Here is a 25,270-nt window from a genome sequence, read left to right on the forward strand (position 1 = left end):
TTCACTGAAAAATTGGCTTTTTGACAGGTGTGTATTTAGAGGGTGTAAATTTTCAAAAATGGCACTGTTACAATGTGAACTGTTATTTAAAAAAATTGCAATATTGACTTCTTTGCACTCTAATTCATCAGTCAACATTGTAGTCATTGAGTATTTAGCTCCTTACTGAATTTGTTCTTTAGAGATTTATTAAAGGAAGTTTGAGTTTGGCTTTTTCTTGCAAAGCCATGAGTTATAACAGTCATGTTCCTCTACTTTACATAGTCATGCCCTTTGGGCAAGGAGGGATTTATGGAAAACCCTGATTAATTGATGCCAGCTACTAGGTTAATTGCTGGCAAACAATCATTTACCATATCATCAAATGGTATGTCTTTTAAATATCCATTAAAATGCTGCCTAGAAGAATAGAATGCATCATCCATCAGGTTGTGGCCAAGGAAAATATTTCAAGATGATGTATGTATTGCGTGGCATACAGCTGGTAATACAACAGTTGGAAATTTCAATACATTTTCTGCTCTCAAGTGGCCTTAATATTTCATCTTGAACATTATTCTCTATTGGGCATTTGTCCTTGCTGTAGGATTTTTTTTTAGTGAAGAAAGTCATATATGGCTTATAGACGAAGGCTGTGTTTTCCAACTAGAGTCCAGGGAAATTCAGTGGTTCTTTGGAGACTTATAAGGGTTTACCGGAAGAAAACAACTGCAAAACTGGTCAAACATCAAATAGGGATGAGCGAAAGTGCTCAGTGCTACCCGGATGTCACTCGAATATCTGGGTGCTCGGCACTCAACAATAATTGGCTGGTGCTCAAATTTTTAGCTTGAATTCCCGCTCCGCACGTTTGACACCTGTTACACATCCAAGAAGAATGTGGCAGTTGCCTACCTGTCACAGTAATGTCATAGCCATCTTGGTAGTGGCATTACTATGATTGGCTGGCCGCATTACCTCATCAGAGGTTATAAAAGCACTGGAGCCTCCGCTCTCAGCTCAATGATGCAATTGTGCAGCTCAGGGATGGTTCTGCTTGGAGATAGAGCAGTTATCAAGGCCTGTGTGTGGACAGTTTAACTAATCTCAATCCTCTAGGGTTCATACTGGTGCTAATGCTGAACCATCATATTAACAGTCTTTCTAAGGGCTAATCTTGTGCTTTGCTGTTTGTATCAGACACATTCTGCATTTAGTCTGGGAACAGGTGAAGGAGCAGGGAGAGTGGCAGAATACAGCCCCTCTATCAGGGCTTAGAGCTTTGCAGTCCATTGCAAAATATATAGCTGCTGCACAAATGCCACATTCTTTTTTTTTTTTTTTTGGGGGGGGGTGAAAAAATTGACTATATTGTAATCCATAGAGTTTTATGTGCTTTGTGTTACATTATGCAGCATTAAACTTTAAGCTGTTTTGCCTGCTGCAGGTAACTATTTTTTTTTTATTTTTATTAAAAATAAACTTAATAATACTCGGATATCACCCGAGCATGCTCGGAAAACTCGAGTAACAAGCACACTCGCTCATCACTAGTAGAGAACAAATTTTATATAAAGAATCAGGTGATGATGAGACACAGTTGCTGGTAAGTTAGGCAGTTGTTAAATCATCAAGTCCGAAGGACCAGGGTACAGTGAAGGAAGTCGAAATAGTGGATGACAAAGTCACCGAGTGAACCTGGGAAGTTGGCATGCAGAGCAAGGCCAGAAGTGCTGAGGGGGAGAGATCGGCAGCACCAAAATAGACAGGAAGAGGCAAGGGAATAACCAGAGGGAGAAGGCAGGCAACTGTTCTGCAGAGCACCGACAAGCCATGTCTCTGTGAAAGAGTTAGGTGTAGCCCAGTCTGGGGCTTTTTTAAAGAGAGTTCTGCAAAAAAATGGTAATTTGCAACCTGTGCCATGCCAAGATCAGCAGGACCTGACCACTAGGAGCCTAACCACCATCAGCATGATTAGGCACATGTCATCTAAGCACCTGACTCTGCGAGCTGAACGTCTGGGTCCATGATTGGTGCCACATACAATTATTGGAAAGGAATAACAGACTTGTGGCTCTCACCGCTGAACCTCAAACCAAGCATGGTCGTGTATGATCCTAGCCATAACCTGGTAGTGGTGGTAAAGCTTGGAAAGGTCACACATGTGCCATGCTTGGCCCACATGCTCAGTTTGGTGGTTCAGCAGTTTCTGAAAAATGACCCAGATTCGCCAGAGCTTTTGATCAAGGTACATCATGTCAGCACCCATTTCCACAAGTTGTCTACAGCTGCTACCTCTCTGGCTGTACTACAGCAGCGCATGCAAGTGCCAGCTCACAGACTAGTATGCTACGTCACCATGTGCTGGAATTCCACACTGAACATGCTGGCAAGGGTTTGTGAACAGCAGAGGCCAGTTGCTGAATATCAGCTCCAACACAACCGTCTGTACTCTGGGCAGCCTACACACATAACTGAAGAGAGGGCATGGATGTCTGACATTTGTGTGGTTCTACAAGACTTTGAGGTATCCACAAAGATGGTGAGCGGCAATGATGTCATAATCAGTGCAACAATCCCGTTTTTGTGCCTACTTAGATACTGATCACAATTAAAGCTGAAGCTTTGCATGTGAACCAGGTGGAGATGGAGGAAGACATGAGACAGAGAGAGACTACCCAGCCCAACCTCATCTCATTTGCTCAGCATGGTAACAATGAGGAGGTGGAGGCTGAGGAGGAGGAAGTACAGGACCAGGTTGCTAGCACAGCAGAGGCTAGTACCCACACAAGCATTGTCCCCTCTTTCTAACATGGATGGGCTGAGGAGGAGAATGAGAAGGAAGAGATGGAGGAGGAGGAGAAGTTGGAAAGTAGTCATCATGGTGGAGACAGGGAAGTGTTGACTGTAGGAAATTGGCTCATATGGCAGACTTTATGTACCACTGCCTTTCCTGTGACCCTCACATTACATTCATTTTGGCCAAAAAGCAGTACTGGTTCTTCAGCCTGCTATTGCTACAATGAGAACCTTGTATCTTTTCTTCGTGAGGCGGAGAGGCCTACTAGTAGAAAATATGTTGAAAAAAATCCTGTCAGACAACGCTAGCAGCAGGGGGCAGGAGGAGAGGTGAATAAGTCACATGCCAGGTAAAGCAGAGGAAAGTGTACACTGTCAAAGGACTGGGCCAATTTCATGACACCCTCCCAGCAACCAGGTCCTAATGATTGGGTATTTTTGACAAGGGGAAAAAAGTTTTTAAAGATGGTCAAGCTAAATCTGGCTGACAAAACCAGCATACTTCCTAATTCTTCTGCGACCTTCAACTATTGGGTCTCAAAGCTGGACACCTGGCATGACATGCCCCTCTACGCCTTGGAGGTGTTGCACCGCCCAGCCACTAGCGTTTTGTCTGAGCAGGTTTTTAGTGCTGCTGGGGGGGAGGGGATAATAGACAGGTGCTTTTGGTTGTCAGCAGAAAATGCTGACAGGGTCACTCTGATAAAAACTAACTAAGCCTGGATTAGCCCCAACTTTTCCACACTACCAGATGACAGTAGCACATAAAGTGTTTTTAAACTTTAATATTTGAATGAGGTCCACCAGTTGTTGCATTCAAGGGTCTATGGATGACTGGATAATCCTCCTTATTTTTTCTTGACTTTGCACTTTACAAAGCCTTTATTTGTGTAGCGGTTCATAGGCTAGATGTTGCACTGTGTATGGATGACCATAATAATTATAACCATTATAATTTTTTATGGCTTTGGACTGTGTGCAAAGCTGTTATGAGTGTAGGAAGACCACAACTACACTTTGATTACTTTTGTATGAGGCACTACAGATGGCGACTTCATGATGTATGTGCAATAAGCAGTGAAATCCCTGAAGAGCCCTTGCAGGATGTGCCATTATTTAGGAGAGACTGCCATCTGCAGCAAGGCTAAATCAAGCTGAACCGAATGATGCTGGAAGATTTGCAGGGGGCGCGACTTTGTGTGTTGGACCTGATCAGGTGACTCACAGGAAGGAATTTCTGGATATAAAAGCCCTGTGTGCCAAATCGCAGGCAGATTTGGCACTAGAGAAGTGAGCGGAGCAGACACTTTCCAAAGATGTGGCTAATGCCAGCATAACAAACATCTCTGGAAAGCCTACCACAGCAAGGTGTCAGCCATCTCATGACAAGGCAAATAATCTACACAGGATCAGTGTCCTACACCAGTAAAGCTCAAGAGACCAGATGTTACTCAACAAGGCGTCCAATCCTGAGAGACTCCCAATGATTATCAAGCCAAGAATAAACAATAAACATGAGGAAACTGCAACAGGCAGGACATGTCTGTGACTGTGAAAAGACAGTGTGTGTGACCAGGGCCGTCACTTTCAGTTATCCTCTACACCAGTGGGGTCTGCTGGGATTAGGGTCTCAGGATGGCAGGGGGCTAGTTGGTGTGTGGGAGACTCAACTGGCTTTGATAGACTACAGTATGTCAGAAAGAGACTTGCGGCCCAGTGGGAAAACCCTACTAGGACCAGAATTGCAGAGAGAAAACCTATGTGGCAGATGGGCGCACCACTGTTGTGAACATAACATTGATGTTAGATAGAGAAATGCTTCCTTTGCTTTTCCAAGTTTATTATTATCTTTGTTTGAATGCTAATCTGCCTAGTTACTAACACTAATTGTTTAGAGTTACTTTAAATCATTATATATAAATAGAACTATAAACATCCCAACTGTTTCCAGCTCATGCTTCTGTGCATTGCATCCAGATACCAGCATTACATATGGATGACCTTGCTTGTAATTTTTGGCAGGCTTTGCACATAGGGCATAACCTTTTTGAATCTAGGAGTACCACTACATGACAATTTGAACATAATGTGTATGAGGTCCTACTTTATGTCTAATACAGGGTTTATATGAGAGCCTCTTCCATCTAATTTTTGGCATTTCTTTCTTCCTTCATAAATTACACTGAAATTTCCAATTCTTTATAAAAAAATATGTATAAAAAAATAAAAGTTTGGGCTTACTTTAATTATTTTTTTTATATTTTAAAATGTTGCCTTATATGCAAGTCATTATATAGGAAAGAACGCTTCTTGACAATTTTTTTCCTGTCAACTCCAATTTCTCATTGATTTTTAATGTTTTATTGTCAGTCCTTAGAGTGGAGTAAAAGTGTGACAATATTGTTTTCTAGATACAATAAATTGGCCTGCACTCTGTCCAAATGCAAGGTGCTGGTGGAATGGGCCCTTGAGACCCTGAGTCCAAATGAAGAGAATTCACCGCACAGTCTATCCGTAAGGTGATGCAAAAAGGAAATTTATTTGTGTGGTCACACACAATATTCGTAGAGCAGAGAAAAACATATATGAGCAACTCTATTCGACGTTTTGACCGATCTCCGGTCTTATTCAATATGTCGCCTTATGCTGATAAATGCTTGAGTGATCGTGTAAAGTGGACGTTATAGGCAGCGCTCCAGCACTTTGCCCCCTTAAACAGTGTGCTTAGGCTGCGTCTGCTCTCTGCTGCTGCCGCTGGAGCGCTGCCTGTAACGTCTGCCAGAAAAAGGCTCAGATTTCCCATTGACTTATACTCGTTACTCGAAATGAGCTTCCGAGTATTAGGAATTTCTTGGTTCTAGTAATGAGCAATGAGCACCTGAGAATTTTAATGCTCTCTCATCCCTAGTAATGAGCATCCAAGCATTTTACTGTTCACTCATCCCTAGCATCAAACTCATTCTACCAATGCAAGAACCCTGTAAACTGCAACTCAGCTTCTTAACTTTCTACTTAAAACAGGAGTTACCGTATATACTCGAGTATAAGCTGACCCGAGTATAAGCCGACCCCCCTAATTTTGCCACAAAAAACTGGGAAAACTTATTGACTCGAGTATAAGCCTAGGGTGGAAAATGCAGCAGCTACCGGTGAATTTCAAACATAAAAATAGATGCTCCATACCGTTCATTATGTCCCCATAGCTGTGCCATATAGTGCTCTGCACCATTCATCATTGCCCCATAGCTGTACCATAGAAAGCTGTGCCATATAGTGCTCTGCACCGTTCATAATTGCCCCATAGCTGTGCCATATAGTGCTCTGCGCCGTTCATTATTTCCCCATAGCTGTGCCATAGAGTGCTCTGCACCGTTTATTATTGCCCCATAGCTGTACCATATAGTGCTCTGCACCGTTCATAATTGCCCCCATAGCTGTGCCATACAGTGCTCTGCACCGTTCATTATGGCCCCATAGCTGTGCCATATAGTGCTCTGCACCATTCATTATTGCCCCATAGCTGTACCATAGAAAGCTGTGCCATATAGTGCTCTGCACCGTTCATAATTGCCCCATAGCTGTGCCATATAGTGCTCTGCGCCGTTCATTATTTCCCCATAGCTGTGCCATATAGTGCTCTGCACCGTTTATTATTGCCCCATAGCTGTACCATATAGTGCTCTGCACCGTTCATTATTGCCCCCATAGCTGTGCCATATAGTGCTCTGCACCGTTCAGAATTGCCCCATAGATGTACCATAGAAAGCTGTGCCATTGCTGCTGCTGCTGCAATAAAAATAATAAAACACATACTCACTAGTGTTGAGCGATACCGTCCGATACTTGAAAGTATCGGTATCGGAAAGTATCGGCCGATACCGGCAAAGTATCGGATCTAATCCGATACCGATACCCGATACCAATACAAGTCAATGGGACTCAAGTATCGGATGGTATCCCTGATGGTTCCCAGGGTCTGAAGGAGAGGAAACTCTCCTTCAGGCCCTGGGATCCATATTAATGTGTAAAAGAAAGAATTAAAATAAAAAATATTGCTATACTCACCTCTCCGATGCAGCCTGGACCTCACCGAGGGAACCGGCAGCGTTCTTTAAAATGCGCGCATTTACTTCCTTCCGTGACGTCACGGCTTGTGATTGGTCGCGTGCCGCCCATGTGGCCGCGACGCGACCAATCACAGCAAGCCGTGACGTAATTTTCAGGTCCTGAATGCCTAATTCTAGGCATTCAGGATTTTAAAATTACGTTCCGGCTTGTGATTGGTCGCGTCGCGGTCACATGGGCGACGCGACCAATCACAAGCCGTGACGTCACGGAAGGCAGGAAACGCGCGCATTTTAAAATTACGTCACAGCTTGTGATTGGTTGCGTGCCGCCCATGTGACCGCGACGCGACCAATCACAGCAAGCCGTGACGTAATTTCAGGTCCTGAATGCCTAATTCTGCATTCAGGACCTGAAAATTACGTCACGGCTTGCTGTGATTGGTCGCGTCGCGGTCACATGGGCGGCACGCAACCAATCACAAGCCGTGACATAATTTTAAAATGCGCGCGTTTTCTGCCTCCCGTGACGTCACGGCTTGTGATTGGTCGCGTCGCCCATGTGACCGCGACGCGACCAATCACAAGCCGGAACGTAATTTTCAAATCCTGAATGCCTAGAATTAGGCATTCAGGACCTGAAAATTACGTCACGGCTTGCTGTGATTGGTCGCGTCGCGGCCACATGGGCGGCAAGCGACCAATCACAAGCCGTGACGTCACGGAAGGAAGTAAACGCGCGCATTTTAAGCAAAGAACGCTGCCGGTTCCCTCGGTGAGGTCCAGGCTGCGTCGGAGAGGTGAGTATAGCAATATTTTTTATTTTAATTCTTTCTTTTACACATTAATGTTGTTTCGATACTGATACCCGATACCACAAAAGTATCGGATCTCGGTATCGGAATTCCGATACCCGCAAGTATCGGCCGATACCCGATACTTGCGGTATCGGAATGCTCAACACTACTACTCACCTCTCTTGCTTGCAGCTCTTCGGCGTCCCGTCCCGGGTCTCTCCGCACTGACTGATCAGGCAGAGGGCGGCGCGCACACTATATGCGTCATCGCGCCCTCTGACCTTCACAGTCACTGCGGAGAGATGCCGGGAAGATGGAGCGGCGCCCGGCGTGTGGAACGCGGACAGGTGAATATGTAATACTTACCTGCTCCCGGCGTCCCGCTCCTTCCCCCGGACAGCTGGTCTTCGGTGCCGCAGCCTCTTCCTCTGTCAGCGGTCACCGGCACCGCTGATTAGAGAAATGAATAGGCGGCTCCGCCCCTATGGGAGGTGGAGCCGCCTATTCATTTCTCTAATGAGCGGTCCCACGTGACCGCTGAACAGGGGAAGAGCTGCGGCACCCGGAGACCGTGGGACGGGCAGGGGGAGCGCCAGGAGCCCCGGAAGCAGGTAAGTATGCCTCAGCGCCCTCTCCCCCTCACCCGCCGACCGTGACTCGAGTATAAGCCGAGAGGGGCACTTTCAGTCCAAAAATTTGGGCTGAAAATCTCGGCTTATACTCGAGTATATACGGTAACTTGTCTAAATGCTTTTTAACCAAAAATGTCAATTTATTTTGTGGAAATAGGCTTCTAGAGCATCTTTAAATTGCACTGTCAAAAATGATTGACATTTATTAGCACAGATATTTTTTCTTCCAGATAAGTAAAGCTATGTTGTAACCAGATATTAAGTCATGAGAGTCACTGTATTCATTTATAAGCTTTTTACCTAATATAATCTGTGTTCATTACACACAAAATTATTTTTCAGCTGCATTTTTTTACGTGAATTCTTTATTAAAGAAAAACTAAAAATGATCATTTTTTTTTTATATTTTAACCAAAAATGTGAGAAGTATATGAAGAAGTATTCAAGTGTTCAAGGAGCTCAGCCTTTCTCCATTTCTGTGAATGACTGTAAAAAAAATACTGACTACAGTCAAGGAATGATAAGCTAAACATCTCATCTAAACCCAAACTATGAGACATCTTCCAGCCAAAAATGGAAGAGAACAAGAGAAAAAGACTGTTTAATGAGACTAGATTTAAGCTGTGAAATAAATTCTAAAAATAAATTATTAATCTTGACCACATTGTTTGTCAGTCCGCAGGATGTCCTACTTGGTCTTGTAGTGTTCTTGTAGAAATTTTGTAGACATCACAAGCATAAATTCCAGTTGACCTTTTTCACCTCTAGCAGATGTGGGAATGAAAGGAATCAGATAGTTTTCCAATCTGTTGTTCTCAGGGATATAAGCCACCTCCAGAGGAGTCTAGTTCAGATTTACTCCATTCCTCCAAATCAGCCCACACATATACTCAGAAGAAGCAAAGGAGCATTTGGCTAAGAGCTATTTAATTCATTAACTAGCCTTAACAAAGGAGTGGCTTAACAATATTTGTTTCCTACTGCAAACAGATAGAAAAGGAAACTCTCTCATTTTGCAGCCCTCTGTCATACATATCATTGTTTTTTTCAGTACGTCTCATTTACTTCATATAGTATTAAAGGGAATCTGTCAGTGGAATCAACTCTGCTACGTCATCTATATAGAAATATGTCTTGGGCAGCTGAGTAAAATGATACCTTGATAAGTGCAAGCAGTCTTAATATGTATACACGCTGTTAAGATCTATGGGAGGGACATAGATCTTCCTAAGAGTCTGCTTATTGAACTTTTTTTAACTGAAGGGGAAGTTACCAGTGTGAGACATAATAACAGTATGTCTACTCTCTTGAGCTACATGTCTCGCACTGGTTGCGCCCCTTTTATTTAAAATAATCTTTGGAGGCAGATTCTGAGGTATTAGTTTCCGATCCATAGATCTGAAGATCTCATTTGCATAATAAAAAAAAGTGTATTTTTCTGCAATTAGACACCGGATCCCAAATATTAATGTATCATTTTATTAAGCTTCCTTTGACCTTCATGCCCATAGAGACAACTTTGGAGGGTTGCTTCTACTGAAAGATTCACTATAACTTCTTCACGACCTTGAGATTTTCCATTTTAGGGTTTTTTGTTTTTTGCTTCACTTCTTCCCAGAACTATAACTTTTTTTATTTTTCCATCGATATGGCCATGTGAGGACTTGTATTCTGCGAGATAAGATGCACTTTTGAACAACTCCATTGGTTTTACCACATAGTGTATTTTAAAACGGGAAAGTTCCAAGTACGGTATAATTGCAAAAGAGTGCAACTTTACAATAGTTTTATTTTTTTTACCATTTTCATGAAATGCCTAAAACTGACCTGCCATTATGATTCTCCAGGTCAGTACAAAAATGCAGATACCAAAAATGTATAGGTTCTTCTTTAATTTATGTAGTTAAAAAAAAATCCAAAGTTTGTTAAAAAAAGCAACATTTTCTGAGACCCATAGTGTATTCAATTTTTTAGATCTGAGGTTTGGTGATGGCTTATGTTTTTCGTGACGAGCTGGTACTATTCTGGGGTAAATATGAAGTTTTGATCACTTGTAATTGAATTATATTGCAATGTTGCAGTGACCAAAAATTCTGGAGTTTTGATTTTTTTTCTCTCATTACGCTGTTTACTGATCAGATTCATTTACTTAAAATTTGGATAAATTGGATATTTCTGAACGCAGAGATACAAAATGTGTATTGTGTTATGTTGAAAACGGCAAAAGGGGAGGTTATTTAAACTTTTGTTTATTAATTTTTTGAATATTTTGTAAAACATTTTTTTTAACTTTTTTCTTGCTTCAATAGTCCCCTTAGGAGACCGGAAGCTGTGATCATTCGATCGCTTGTGCTAGCATTTATGTAGCATAAATCATCATCTCCTATGAACTTTTGCAGACTGCCAGCTGTCATACAAACCAATCGGGACTCCACGATCATGTGACAGGAGCCAATGGGCAGGTTTTATGACGCGCTTCCGTCGCACTCAAGTTAAATGCCATTGTCAGTGATTGACAGCGGCATTTAACATGTTAACAGTCGCAGGTGGATCGCGATTCCACCCGTGGCTGTTAGCGGCACATGACAACTGATCAAATCAGCTGTCATGTGCCAGGAAAGATGAGGGTTCCGGCACTCCAGCTTAAAGGTGGTAGACGACCTTAGATGTTCCTATACGGCCAAGGTTGTAAAGAGGTTAATGTTGGGTCAACAGTGAGAATATAGTGGGGAAATTCTATGTTTTATTTATTTTTTTTTTGTGTTTCTTTACAGAGCAGGCAGAAAATCCTGCAAGCTGACAAGCCCTTTAGACAAGTTCTCGTTTTTTATTCCTATTCATTCCATATTTTTTTAATTCATCAAATTTAATTCTAGTAAAAAAGCAATAACAAACCATGACAGTAAATTGTCAAAAATAAATAAAGTATATAGCTTAATAAAAAGAAAAAAAATTACCTCATTGTATATAGCAGTGTTCCATCCTCTATTATTCTTAACAGTTTGTTTGGCATTGTCATGTTGTGAGCCACAGACTTCTTCCCATTGTGAAAAAATGTATCTGGAGTCCATATTTTACTAGCCATTAAATTATTTAGGCGAAGAACAGTCATCGGTCCCTTGAATTTTAGTCTTTCATCCTTCCAACCTTGTCGAAAAAATACATCAATTGTATATTCCTGTAAATGGACAAATAGAGAATAGAGATTACAGGTAAAATGCCTCATTGTTCACATTGCTTTATTATTGCTATTTACAATGCAGCTCCATCTGTCTGTAATGTACCACTCAATAAATGAAAAGATCATGTATTTGAAATATAAGCAGAGAAGAAAAATAGCAAGGTGGGAAATGTAATATCAATATTAAGATCGATGACCAACAAACACATGTGTGTTATGATCCGGTGACCTAGGAGCCGCATGAGAGACTTTCTCAGGAGTAAGTGGTATCTGTACTGACCGCAAACCCTAAACTGACACCGCAACTAGAAGTAGCCGTGGGGTGTGCCTAACCCGTCCTAGACACCTCGACACAGCCGGAGGACTAAATACCCCTATAGGTGGAAATGGGAATTCTATCTTGCCTCAGAGCAGAGCCCCAAAGGATAGGCAGCCCCCCACAAATATTGACTGTGAGTATAAGAGGAAAGACACACGCAGGCAGAAAAACAGAATTTAGCAAAAGAGGCACTTCTAGCTAAATAGAAAAGGATAGGACAGAATTCTAAGCGGTCAGTATTAAAATCCTAAAAATATCCACAGCAGAAAATACAAATATACTACATCTAACTAAAGACATAGCAAGTATATCTGCAACACCTGAGAATCCAGCATGACTGAAAAATCCAAACAAAGTCTAAGCTGGACAAAAACACAATGAATTGCACTGAATTACAAAGCACACTGCATGTGTGCACAGAGACAAAGAACCAGACACTTAGCTGAATTGGCAGCAGAGCATGAGGAACCAGAGAGAGATGCAATCCCTCCAGGAACAATGGACAACTGGCCAGGAGTAATGGATCCTCCACACCTAAATACCTAATAGAGCTGCCATCAGCAGAAACACCTGCCCTGGATTACAACCCCAAGACAACTGCACTACCACTAACAACCACCTGAGGGAGCCCAAGAGCAGAATTCACAACAGTACCCCCCCCCTTGAAGAGGGGTCACCGAACCCTCACCAGCGCCCCCAGGCCGATCAGGACGAGCCAGATGAAAGGCACGGACCAAATCAGCAGCATGGACATCAGAGGCAAAAACCCAAGAATTATCCTCCTGGCCATAACCCTTCCATTTGACAAGGTACTGAAGCCTCCGCCTCGAAAGGCGAGAATCCAAAATCTTCTCAATCACATACTCCAACTCCCCATCAACCAACACAGGAGCAGGATGATCAACAGAGGGAACAACGGGCACCACATATTTCCGCAATAAAGATCTATGGAAAACATTATGGATGGCAAAAGAGGCCCAGAAGGGCCAAACGAAAAGACACCGGATTGATGATCTCAGAAATCCTATAAGGATCAATAAACCGAGGCTTAAACTTAGGGGAAGAAACCTTCATAGGAACATGACGGGAAGACAACCAGACCAAATCCCCAACCCGAAGCCGGGAACCAACACACCGACGACGGTTAGCAAAACGCTGAGCCTCCTCCTGAGACAACACCAAATTGTCCACCACATGAGCCCAAATCTGCTGCAACCTGTCAACCACAGAATCCACACCAGGACAATCAGAAGGCTCAACCTGCCCCGAAGAAAAACGAGGATGAAAACCAAAATGACAAAAGAAGGGCGAAACCAAGGTAGCCGAACTAGCCCATTTATTAAGGGCAAACTCGGCCAATGGCAAGAAAGCCACCCAATCATCCTGATCAGCAGACACAAAGCATCTCAAATAAGTTTCCAAAGTCTGATTAGTTCGCTCGGTCTGGCCATTTGTCTGAGGATGAAATGCGGAAGTAAAAGACAAATCAATGCCCAGCCTAGCACAAAAGGCCCGCGAAAACCTAGAAACAAACTGGGAACCTCTGTCGGACACAATATTCTCCGGAATACCATGCAAACGAACCACATGCTGGAAAAACAACGGAACCAAATCAGAAGAGGAAGGCAATTTAGGCAAAGGCACCAAATGGACCATCTTAGAGAACCGGTCACAAACCACCCAGATAACCGACATCCTCTGGGAAACCGGAAGATCTGAAATAAAATCCATAGAAATATGCGTCCAGGGCCTCTCAGGGACCGGCAAAGGCAAAAGCAACCCGCTAGCACGGGAACAACAAGGCTTGGCCCATGCACAAGTCCCACAGGACTGCACAAAAGAACGCACATCACGTGACAAAGAAGGCCACCAAAAGGACCTACCAACCAAATCTCTGGTACCAAAAATACCAGCATGGCCTGCCAACACAGAACAATGAACCACAGAAATCACTCTACTAGTCCATCTGTCAGGAACAAACAGTTTGCCCACTGGACAGCGGTCAGGTTTGTCAGCCTGAAATTCCTGCAGAACCCGTCGCAAATCAGGGGAAATGGCCGAAAGGACCACCCCTTCCTTCAGAATGCCGACCGGTTCCAGTACCTCAGGGGAATCAGGCAAAAAACTCCTAGAGAGGGCATCAGCCTTAATATTCTTAGAACCCGGAAGATACGAGACCACGAAATCAAAACGGGAGAAAAACAAGGACCATCGAGCCTGTCTAGGATTCAGCCGTTTGGTAGACTCGAGGTAAATCAGATTTTTATGATCGGTCAAGACCACAATACGGTGCTTGGCTCCCTCAAGCCAATGTCGCCATTCCTCAAACGCCCACTTCATAGCCAACAACTCCCGATTGCCGACATCATAATTGCGTTCAGCAGGCGAAAACTTACGAGAAAAGAAGGCACACGGTTTCATCAAGGAACCAACAGAATTCCTGAGACAAAACGGCCCCTGCCCCAATCACAGAAGCGTCAACCTCAACATGAAACGGAAGAGAAACATCCGGCTGACTCAACACCGGGGCAGAAGTAAATCGGCGTTTAAGCTCCTGAAAGGCAGAGACAGCCACAGAGGACCAATTCGCTACATCAGCACCTTTCTTCGTCAAATTGGTCAGGGGTTTAACCACACTGGAGAAGTTAGCAATGAAACGGCGATAAAAATTAGCAAAGCCAAAAAACTTCTGAAGGCTCTTCACGGATGTGGGCTGAATCCAATCATGAATGACCTGAACCTTAACCGGATCCATCTCTATAGATGAGGGAGAAAAAATGAAGCCCAAAAAAGAAACCTTCTGCACTCCAAACAGACACTTAGACCCCTTCACAAACAAAGCATTATCACGAAGGATCTGAAATACCATCCTGACCTGTTTCACATGAGACTCCCAATCATCGGAAAAAATCAAGATATCATCCAAATATACAATCATGAATTTATCAAGATAATTCCGGAAGATATCATGCATGAAGGACTGAAAAACAGATGGAGCATTAGAGAGTCCGAATGGCATCACAAGGTATTCAAAATGGCCTTCGGGCGTATTAAACGCAGTTTTCCATTCATCACCCTGCTTAATAGGAACAAGATTATATGCCCCCCGAAGGTCAATCTTAGTAAACCAACTAGCCCCCTTAATCCTGGCAAACAAATCGGAAAGCAAAGGCAAAGGGTATTGAAACTTGACCGTGATCTTATTCAAGAGGCGATAATCAATACACTGGAGAAGTTAGCAATGAAACGGCGATAAAAATTAGCAAAGCCAAAAAACTTCTGAAGGCTCTTCACGGATGTGGGCTGAATCCAATCATGAATGACCTGAACCTTAACCGGATCCATCTCTATAGATGAGGGAGAAAAAATGAAGCCCAAAAAAGAAACCTTCTGCACTCCAAACAGACACTTAGACCCCTTCACAAACAAAGCATTATCACGAAGGATCTGAAATACCATCCTGACCTGTTTCACATGAGACTCCCAATCATCGGAAAAAATCAAGATATCATCCAAATATACAATCATGAATTTATCAAGATAATTCCGGAAGATATCATGCATGAAGGACTGAAAAACAGATGGAGCATTAGAGAGTCCGAATGGCATCACAAGGTATTCAAAATGGCCTTCGGGCGTATTAAACGCAGTTTTCCATTCATCACCCTGCTTAATAGGAACAAGATTATATGCCCCCCGAAGGTCAATCTTAGTAAACCAACTAGCCCCCTTAATCCTGGCAAACAAATCGGAAAGCAAAGGCAAAGGGTATTGAAACTTGACCGTGATCTTATTCAAGAGGCGATAATCAATACAGGGTCTCAAGGAGCCATCCTTCTTAGCAACAAAAAAAATCCCGCTCCCAACGGTGAAGAAGATGGCCGAATATGCCCCTTCTCCAAAGACTCCTTAACATAACTGTTATGGACATGGTGGTTAGGTGCACCTGGAATGACCTGATGGTTAAACTAGCAGACAGGACAAGCTCTGGGAAGTGGGAACTCTGCTGACCGCAAATCCTAATCCTAACACACACACTAGAAATAGCCGTGGAGCGTACCTAACTCTCCCTAGACGCCTCTTCACAACCTAAGAGCTAACTACCCCTAAAGATAGGAAAATAAGCCTTACCTTGCCTCAGAGAAATTTCCCCAAAGGTAAAGGCAGCCCCCCACATATATTAACTGTGAGTTAAGAGGAAAGTCACAAACACAGGGATGAAACAGGTTTCAGCAAAGGAGGCCAGACTTACTAGATAGACTGAAGATAGGAAAGGGATCTATGCGGTCAGCACAAAAAACTACAAAAAGCCACTCTGCAACCCAGAGCTTCCAGCTAGCAAGGCAATATCATGTTAGCAAGCTGGACTAGAACTTAGCAAGCACTAAGAAACATATTCAGTACAAAATGAACACCAAAAGAACTAGCAGGGACTTAGCTTTTGCTGGAGTAGACAGGTCATCAGAAAGATCCGAGAGAGATCTGAACCAGTACTAATACATTGACAGCTGGCATGGAGTAACGATCTGAGTGGAGTTAAATAGAGAAGCCAGCCCAGCCGCAAACGAGGGCAGCTGATGAAGCAACCTCAGAACCAGCAGTTCCACTCACAGCTACCAGAGGGAGTCCACGGACAGAACTCGCTGAAGTACCATTCATGACCACAGGAGGGAGTCTGAGAACGGAATTCACAACACATAACTCCGCATGGCGGTATGATCCGGCACAGACAGGTTGAAAAGTCGGCCCTTGGGAAACTTACAGCCTGGAATCAAGTCAATAGCACAATCACAGTCCCTATGCGGTGGAAGGGAACTGGACTTGGGCTCATCGAATACATCCTGAAAATCAGACAAAAACTCTGGAACCTCAGAAGAGGTGGAAGAGGAGATTGACATCAAAGGAACGTCACTATGAACCCCCTGACAACCCCAACTAGTCACAGACATAGACTTCCAATTCAACACAGGATTATGTATCTGCAACCATGGAAAACCCAGCACAATAGCATCATGCAAATTATACAACACCAGAAAACGACAATCTTCCTGATGGGCTGGCGCCATGCACATGGTCACCTGTGTCCAAAACTGGGGTTTATTTTTAGCCAAAAGTGTAGCATCAATGCCCCTTAAAGGAATAGGGTTCTGCAAAGACTGCAAGGGGAAACCACAACGCCTGGCAAATTCAAAGTCCATTAAATTCAAAGCGGCGCCTGAATCCACAAACGCCATGACAGAAAATGACGACAATGAGCAGATCAAGGTCACAGATAACAGAAATTTAGGTTGTACAGCACTGATGGTAACTGAACTAGCGATTCTCTTTGTACGCTTAGGGCAGACTGAAATGACATGAGAAGCATCGCCACAATAAAAACACAACCTATTCTGACGTCTGAATCCTTGTTGTTCCGTTCTAGACAGAATCCTATCACACTGCATAGACTCAGGCATCTGCTCTGAGGACAACGCCACAGTACGCACAGTTCTGCGCTCCCGCAAGCGCCGATCAATCTGAATGGCCAGAGACATAGAATCAGTCAGACCAACAGGCATGGGAAACCCCACCATAGCATCTTTAACAGATTCAGAAAGACCCTTTCTGAAAATTGCAGCCAAAGCATCATCATTCCATTTAGTCAGCACAGACCATTTTCTAAATTTCTGACAGTACAATTCTGCCGCTTCTTGACCCTGAGACAGGGCCAACAAGGTCTTCTCCGCTTGATCCACATAATTTGGTTCATCATATAATAATCCTAGAGCCTGAAAAAAGGCATCTACATTAAGCAAGGCCGGATTCCCAGATTCCAGTGAAAATGCCCAATCCTGAGGGTCGCCACGCCACAGGGAGATGACAATTTTAACCTGCTGAATGGGATCACCAGAGGAACGAGGTTTCAGAGCAAAAAACAGTTTACAGTTGTTTTTAAAACTCAAAAATTTGGACCTGTCCCCAAAAAACAAATCAGGAGTAGGAATCCTAGGCTCTAAAAGCGGAGTCTGAACAATATAATCCGAAATACCCTGTACCCTAGCAGCAAGCTGGTCTACACGAGAAACTAATCCCTGAACATCCATGCTAGCACAAGTCTCCTCAGTCACCCAGAGGAAAAGAGGGAAGGAAAGAAAAAACAGGCTACAGAAAAAAAAATGGCTCAACACCTTCCCTTCTTCTGAGATGCATTTAACTCATTGTTGGCCAGTTGTACTGTTATGATCCGGTGACCTAGGAGCCGCATGAGAGACTTTCTCAGGAGTAAGTGGTATCTGTACTGACCGCAAACCCTAAACTGACACCACAACTAGAAGTAGCCGTGGGGTGTGCCTAACCCGTCCTAGACACCTCGACACAGCCGGAGGACTAAATACCCCTATAGGTGGAAATGGGAATTCTATCTTGCCTCAGAGCAGAGCCCCAAAGGATAGGCAGCCCCCCACAAATATTGACTGTGAGTATAAGAGGAAAGACACACGCAGGCAGAAAAACAGAATTTAGCAAAAGAGGCACTTCTAGCTAAATAGAAAAGGATAGGACAGAATTCTAAGCGGTCAGTATTAAAATCCTAAAAATATCCACAGCAGAAAATACAAATATACTACATCTAACTAAAGACATAGCAAGTATATCTGCAACTCCTGAGAATCCAGCATGACTGAAAAATCCAAACAAAGTCTAAGCTGGACAAAAACACAATGAATTGCACTGAATTACAAAGCACACTGCATGTGTGCACAGAGACAAAGAACCAGACACTTATCTTAGCTGAATTGGCAGCAGAGCATGAGGAACCAGAGAGAGATGCAATCCCTTCAAGAACAATGGACAATTGGCCAGGAGTAATGGATCCTGCACACCTAAATACCTAGTAGAGCTGCCATCAGCAGAAACACCTGCCCTGGATTACAACCCCAAGACAACTGCACTACCACTAACAACCACCGGAGGGAGCCCAAGAGCAGAATTCACAACACATGTGGCCACATGACACTGACCTCATTGTACAGCTGCAGTCTGTAAGTATGGAGGCTGCCTGCTCCTTTCTGCATTTTTGGGTTAAACAAAACCATCAAACATCATATTCTTGCATAATGTGAACAAATGCAATGAGTTTGAGATCTGATATTCATTAATTAGCCCATATACACTCACCGGCCACTTTATTAGGTACACCTGTCCAACTTCTTGTTAACACTTAATTTCTAATCAGCCAATCACATGGCGGCAACTCAGTGCATTTAGGCATGTAGACATGGTCAAGACAATCTCCTGCAGTTCAAACCGAGCATCAGTATGGGGAAGAAAGGTGATTTGAGTGCCTTTGAACGTGGCATGGTTGTTGGTGCCAGAAGGGCTGGTCTGAGTATTTCAGAAACTGCTGATCTACTGGGATTTTCACGCACAACCATCTCTAGGGTTTACAGAGAATGGTCCGAAAAAGAAAAAAAATCCAGTGAGCGGCAGTTCTGTGGGCGGAAATGCCTTGTTGATGCCAGAGGTCAGAGGAGAATGGGCAGACTGGTTCGAGCTGATAGAAAGGCAACAGTGACTCAAATCGCCACCCGTTACAACCAAGGTAGGCCTAAGAGCATCTCTGAACGCACAGTGCGTCGAACTTTGAGGCAGATGGGCTACAGCAGCAGAAGACCACACCGGGTACCACTCCTTTCAGCTAAGAACAGGAAACTGAGGCTACAATTTGTACAAGCTCATCGAAATTGGACAGTAGAAGATTGGAAAAACGTTGCTTGGTCTGATGAGTCTCGATTTCTGCTGCGACATTCGGATGGTAGGGTCAGAATTTGGCGTAAACAACATGAAAGCATGGATCCATCCTGCCTTGTATGGAGCATCTTTGGGATGTGCAGCCGACAAATCTGCGGCAACTGTGTGATGCCATCATGTCAATATGGACCAAAATCTCTGAGGAATGCTTCCAGCACCTTGTTGAATCTATGCCACAAAGAATTGAGGCAGTTCTGAAGGCAAAAGGGGGTCCAACCCGTTACTAGCATGGTGTACCTAATAAAGTGGCCGGTGAGTGTAAGTCTCCTTATGTCAACTTGGCATTTAGACCCACTATCAGAGCATCTCAGCCAGCCAAACCAGTCTTCCTGCTTTGCAATGATGAGGGGTAAACATGCCAAAACACGTGTCTGGAAATGCAGTTTCTTGTTTAGCTTCCTATGATAAGTTATGTGGCAAGGCCCTTTAACGAGTTGCACATGTATTCCTGTGCTCAATCTCTCTGAAGAGGTTGTTTCACAATTATATCTCCAGGGGAGCAGTTCATGGCCTAAAAGTCACCTTACTCTGACAAGGAAAAACTTTACAGCCTTATAATAGCTACTAGAGCCTCTCACCAGCCAAACCAGTCCCCTTGCTCTGCACTGATCAGGGGCAAATACCCTGAAACATTTGACTGCAAATGGAGTTTCAGGTTTAGCTTCTTATACTAAATGTTGCGGCCAGCTGTTTAAAAGGGTTGATATTGTCTTTTAGGACTACTACCCCCAATTGATAGCACCAGAGTTCCTATCCTCTTTCTCCTTAAATAGGCTATTTGCATAGTTATGAGTTTATAAATATGCTTTAATAACAATTACAGAAGAGAAGTGAATTAATTGCTTTAAATAGTTATTTTCAGCTTAGGTGGTAATGAGGTGTCAACTGGGATATTGCAGGTTGTAGATTTTCTTGGAGGGATGAGTTCTGGTTTTCAGGTTGCATCTAAAAGCTTCAGTCGTAAAGACAATCTGATGTGCTGAGGTAGTGAGTTTCAGAGTATAGAGGGTGCTTGCGTGAAATCTTGAAGATAGTTGTGTGAGGAACATACCGTACTTGGGCACGGGAAAGAAGGAATTCTTGCAAAGGCCACAAATTGCATGTACTCTAGGTGGGTATCGGGTGATAAATTTGGAGATGTATGGATTAGAAAGATTATGGACAGCAGTACATTGAACTGAATTTACTGGGTAGCTGTAAGACATTGAAGGGATTCTATAGGCAGAAAAAATATCAAAGGAAAAGGTGGATTACTCAGGCAGCAGGTCCTACAACAGAGCTTTGAGGGTCATCATAAAAGAAAGGGTGGGATGGGGAACTAGTGTGGTGTAAATGTTTGGTTAGTGAGGTCTGAAAATATCTAGAAAAGGGAAAAGTCTGTGATTCAAAGAGATAACAGAACTTGTAACTGGAGGCAGTGGTCAGCTTTGTCAAAGTCAGAAGACAGGTCTACAAGAAGTACTGACTTTGGCAGTTAACGGGTCGTTTGTAACTTTGGTTACGACTGTTTCAGTAGTGTCATGGAACAAAAACCAGACTGTAGTTGCTTGAGGAATGTGGTTGGAGGAGAGTTTAAGGTAAATGTGTTGTTCAAAGAGTTTTAAGGTGAATGGAAAAAGTGATATGGGGATAGTACCTTGATGTAAAGGGTTGGTCAAGAGATAGCTTCTACAGAATGGGTGTGATGGTTGTATGTTTGAAAAAGGAAGTAAATAAAGTAGCAATTAATGATAAGTTAAAGAGATGAGTTAGAACTAACATATGTGTGAAACTGTGGAACTGCGGGGAACTGCAAATTCCCTGAAATTCAGCTCCAAGTTTATCCTCCGTAGATTGATCAGTTCATCTCTACTAATGACCGCTGTGTTCAAGTGCACAGCATTGACAGTTGAGGGGTTAAACACCATGATTTTTGCCTATAAGAAGAATTATTTTAATTCCTTCAGTTTGGTGTAGTCTGCTGAAATTCTGAGGATGAACCTTTGTAAAGTTGTTTTTTTTTATGAGGACCAATACTGGACAACCACCTTCATGTTATTGCATGCTAAGTTACACTATATGATGTTATTCATTATTTTACAGGTGCTGCACCTGTTATGTATATTCATGATTCTCAGTCAGGTGTCTTTAAGGCTGTAGTATACATTTAGCATTAGTCACTCAAGTAATCCCGGTCAAAGGTCACATAAAGTGACAACGAGCATTGTGCCACACAGGTTTTATCTTAGGTGAGACCAGGTTGTATAGTGAGGCAGTTTAATTAACCATATTGTTAGTTATTTAAATACCGATACAATAATTCAGTCAACTGGGCAAAGTGGCACTGCAAAGGTGCAAATGTCCTAAGTGAGAAGCAAATACATGTACCCATGTTTGGAGTTGGGCTACCCAATAGAAGGAGAAACCTTGAAATTAAATGGGCGGTTTTCAGACAGCTACTTCCATCATGGTCCAAAACTGCCATGCTCTAAACCTTAATAATGTCATGTAACCTCCAATCTCAGGGTCTCAATTCTTTCTAAAACGGCTGGGATTCTACTATTAAAATACTACATTCCGCAATCATAAAGATTCTACATACATTGATAGTCTCATGTGGAGTAAACTCCTGTTCCAGTTGAAATTAGTCTCCATGAGTTACTAAAGTGAGATGAGTTAAAGTCATGGTGTACATGCCAAAGCAAGCATCTTATACCTGGATTAGACTACTCAGTAGGAGGGTTGGTGCTATTGTAGAGTGGCACAGTTTGGATAATTAGGAAAGTAACAATAGGGATCCTGGTGTGATTACTGGGTTTGCTTGTCAAGGTGTGAGCTTTGATTTGAATTTTGAGGAATTGGGAGGTATACACTAGTAACTGGAAATGTAGATAACTATGTTTACGTGCAATAGAAAACAAAAGCGAAGGCAAAGAACATCCTTAACTGCAATTCATTGGCTGGACCTTTTTTCAGTTAATATGAAGCAGTAGGTCTACTACATGGATTGAACCTAGTTCTAACATCTAGGAATCCATTTACACATACCATTCAGCAACATGATTCAACCAACGATCGGTAACCCTTAATCTTCTTTAATCAACAGTCACTTAATAGCCTGTTTAAACAGGTGAGCCAAAAGTAGCAGACTGCACAGTGCACATAGGCTACCATCATTCTTGGCAGTGTGAGTCCGGCTTATACAGGATGATTTGTCACCAAAAACTATGATCTTTTCAGTTGCACAAAATATCATTTTACGGTTCTGTTCATTCATCAACACTTGTGTGACACATGTTGCCATGTATATGTCCAAACAAAAACAGTTAAACCACACCCCACAATAAAGCCATATCCTTTAAGGACAAAAAGCGCATGTCAAAACCAGGGAGTCCATCCCAGAGCGTATTCCATGTAAAAAAAAAGATCAAAAAGGCAGTGCCTCACTAAATGGTGAAAGATCAATCTTACATTTTATTCTGCCCCTTGTGGCGACATTTCGGTCAGGAAAAGGTCTCCTGACCGAAACATCGCCACAAGGGGCAGAATAAAATGTAAGATTGATCTTTCACCATTTTGTGAGGCGCTGTCTTTTTGATCTTTTTTTGACAGGTTGCCATGTAGTCCTAGCCTTAACATTAAGGCATTATAAAGTATCATCTAAATATAATTCATTAAATGCAGCAATTTCAAATGGTAAAATAATGATATTTTGACTTGAAGGTCATTTTAATCTTGCAGGTAACATGCTCAGAATACTTATGGTATTGTCAAATTTATAGTAGAGATCAAATATTGGTCAGCCATGACACATGAAACAAAAAAAGCACTCAGATGCCTGTTAGGTAACATTAGTCTTTACTTGTTCATTACCATATGCAAATATAATTAATCTTTTTCTATTCCCTTTGTGCATAGACCTTGAAGTCAAACTCCATGAGCATAGAATGTAATATAGGAAAATTCTTGCATCTTACCATATCGTGATCAGAAACTGGTCCAAAGCTGGTCACGAAGATGTCTGTGTTCACTTCAGTTACACGCTCTGTTGAAGCAGGAAATGAGGATGTTCAAAGTCTACTAACAATCTTCATTAGATCTAAAATAGGCATTTTTCATCACCCCTAACTGGAAGCATTGAATTTATATGACATTTATATTAAAAATAAAGATTTCACTATTTTATTTTATAAGAAGCTCAAATTTTACGCTCCCAAGGGTCTCTATCTATCTATCTATCTATCTATCTATCTATCTATCTACACATCTATCTATCTATCTATCTATCTATCTACACATCTATCTATCTACACATCTATCTATCTATCTATCTATCTATCTAAACATCTATCTATCTATCTAAACATCTATCTATCTATCTATCTATCTATCTAAACATCTATCTAAACATCTATCTATCTATCTATCTATCTATCTATCTATCAATCTATCTGTCTATCTATCTGTCTATCTATCTATCTATCTATCAGTCATGAAACCAACTGCCTACTTTTGTGAAGGTCCCCTTCATGCCACTAAAGCAGCTCTAACCCATCAAAGGATGGATTTGTGGTTCTTGGGACCAAGATATAAGCAGATGATGTAAGACCTGTAATTTATGACTCGTTGTCTTCATAAATAATATTTGTTTTTCCAGCACATCAAACAGATGATTGATTACAGATCTATAAAATTTAGAGGCAAAGTTGACATCTTGAACATTCCTCAAACCACTCATTCCTGAACATTTTTTGCAATGTGACAGGACACACTATTGTGATGCTTATTTGCTCAGTTTTAGGCTATTTTGGAGGTGGGCAGAAGTCAGTATGGGCACTTTGACAGGTTTGAGGCTATTCGGTTGTATACATAGCAGACTGTTATGCATTATGTGTTCTGACATCTTTCTATCGTAACAACCATTAAATGAAGTCTGTCAGCCTAAACTGTCGGTATACGCTAAGCACACAGCCTTATAGAGGATAAGGAACCTCTAAAAAGTACAACGTTAGTGTTCCAGTCACTGCCTCTGCTTGGCAGAAACTGACGTTTAATCAAACATGCTTATGTACTGTGCCAGAACTGGGGATTAAATTATTGTTTTATAATGTGGAGTATATTTTACTTATCCCTTTGAATACTTGAACTGTTGCATTGTTTTTATATGCAATATGCAGTACAGTAAAGAGTTAATCCCACCACTTAGCTGTTAGACAGGAAATAGATATGCGGGTGGACTTTCAGTGCATAAAATGTTTTAAAGGAGTTACTAGCCTGAGAAAAGCAGAAGAACAGGCACCATCGAGAATGTAAGGATATTTATTTCTCCTCTTTCCAGAAGGCTCAGAGAGCGAGAAACTGGAGAGGAGACAAAGCGGAAATAGGGTCTGCTCTGGGTAACAATTTACAAGGATATGCAGGATTGCGCTCATCTGGAAGGGTTGGGTGCACACAACCACTTATAAGGCTTAAGTCTGCTGCAGACCCACAAGGAGATAAATTCATAGAACCGGAGAATCAAATGGGTTCTTCTGCGCTGCCGTGGAGAAAAAATGAAGGATGCCAACCCAATTTCTGGTGATTTTGTTGGACAACGTGTTTTAAAGTATATAACGTCTTTGTCAGTACAAGCTATGATCATGTCTTGTACTGATGAACAAGGTATATACTTTAAAAAGCGTTGAAAACTAAAGCCACCTGAAATTAGATTGGCAGCCTTCATTTTTTCTACA

The 25,270-nt window shown here is 42.4% G+C and overlaps 1 protein-coding gene across 1 annotated transcript in view; it reads right to left on the minus strand.

Annotated features, from left to right (window-relative positions):
- Nucleotides 1-25,270, minus strand: part of GABRA1 (gamma-aminobutyric acid type A receptor subunit alpha1) — a 302,930-nt gene that overhangs the window by 180,164 nt on the left and 97,496 nt on the right. Inside the window, exons 4-5 of the mRNA XM_077266108.1 lie at nucleotides 23,516-23,583; nucleotides 11,229-11,449 (exon numbers count right to left, since the gene is read on the minus strand). Of these exons, the coding sequence (XP_077122223.1) occupies nucleotides 11,229-11,449; nucleotides 23,516-23,583 (289 nt within the window). The remainder of the gene's footprint in view (nucleotides 1-11,228; nucleotides 11,450-23,515; nucleotides 23,584-25,270) is intronic.

This window comes from Ranitomeya variabilis, chromosome 5, assembly GCF_051348905.1.
Source record: "Ranitomeya variabilis isolate aRanVar5 chromosome 5, aRanVar5.hap1, whole genome shotgun sequence".
In the NCBI taxonomy this organism is placed as follows: domain Eukaryota; kingdom Metazoa; phylum Chordata; class Amphibia; order Anura; family Dendrobatidae; genus Ranitomeya; species Ranitomeya variabilis.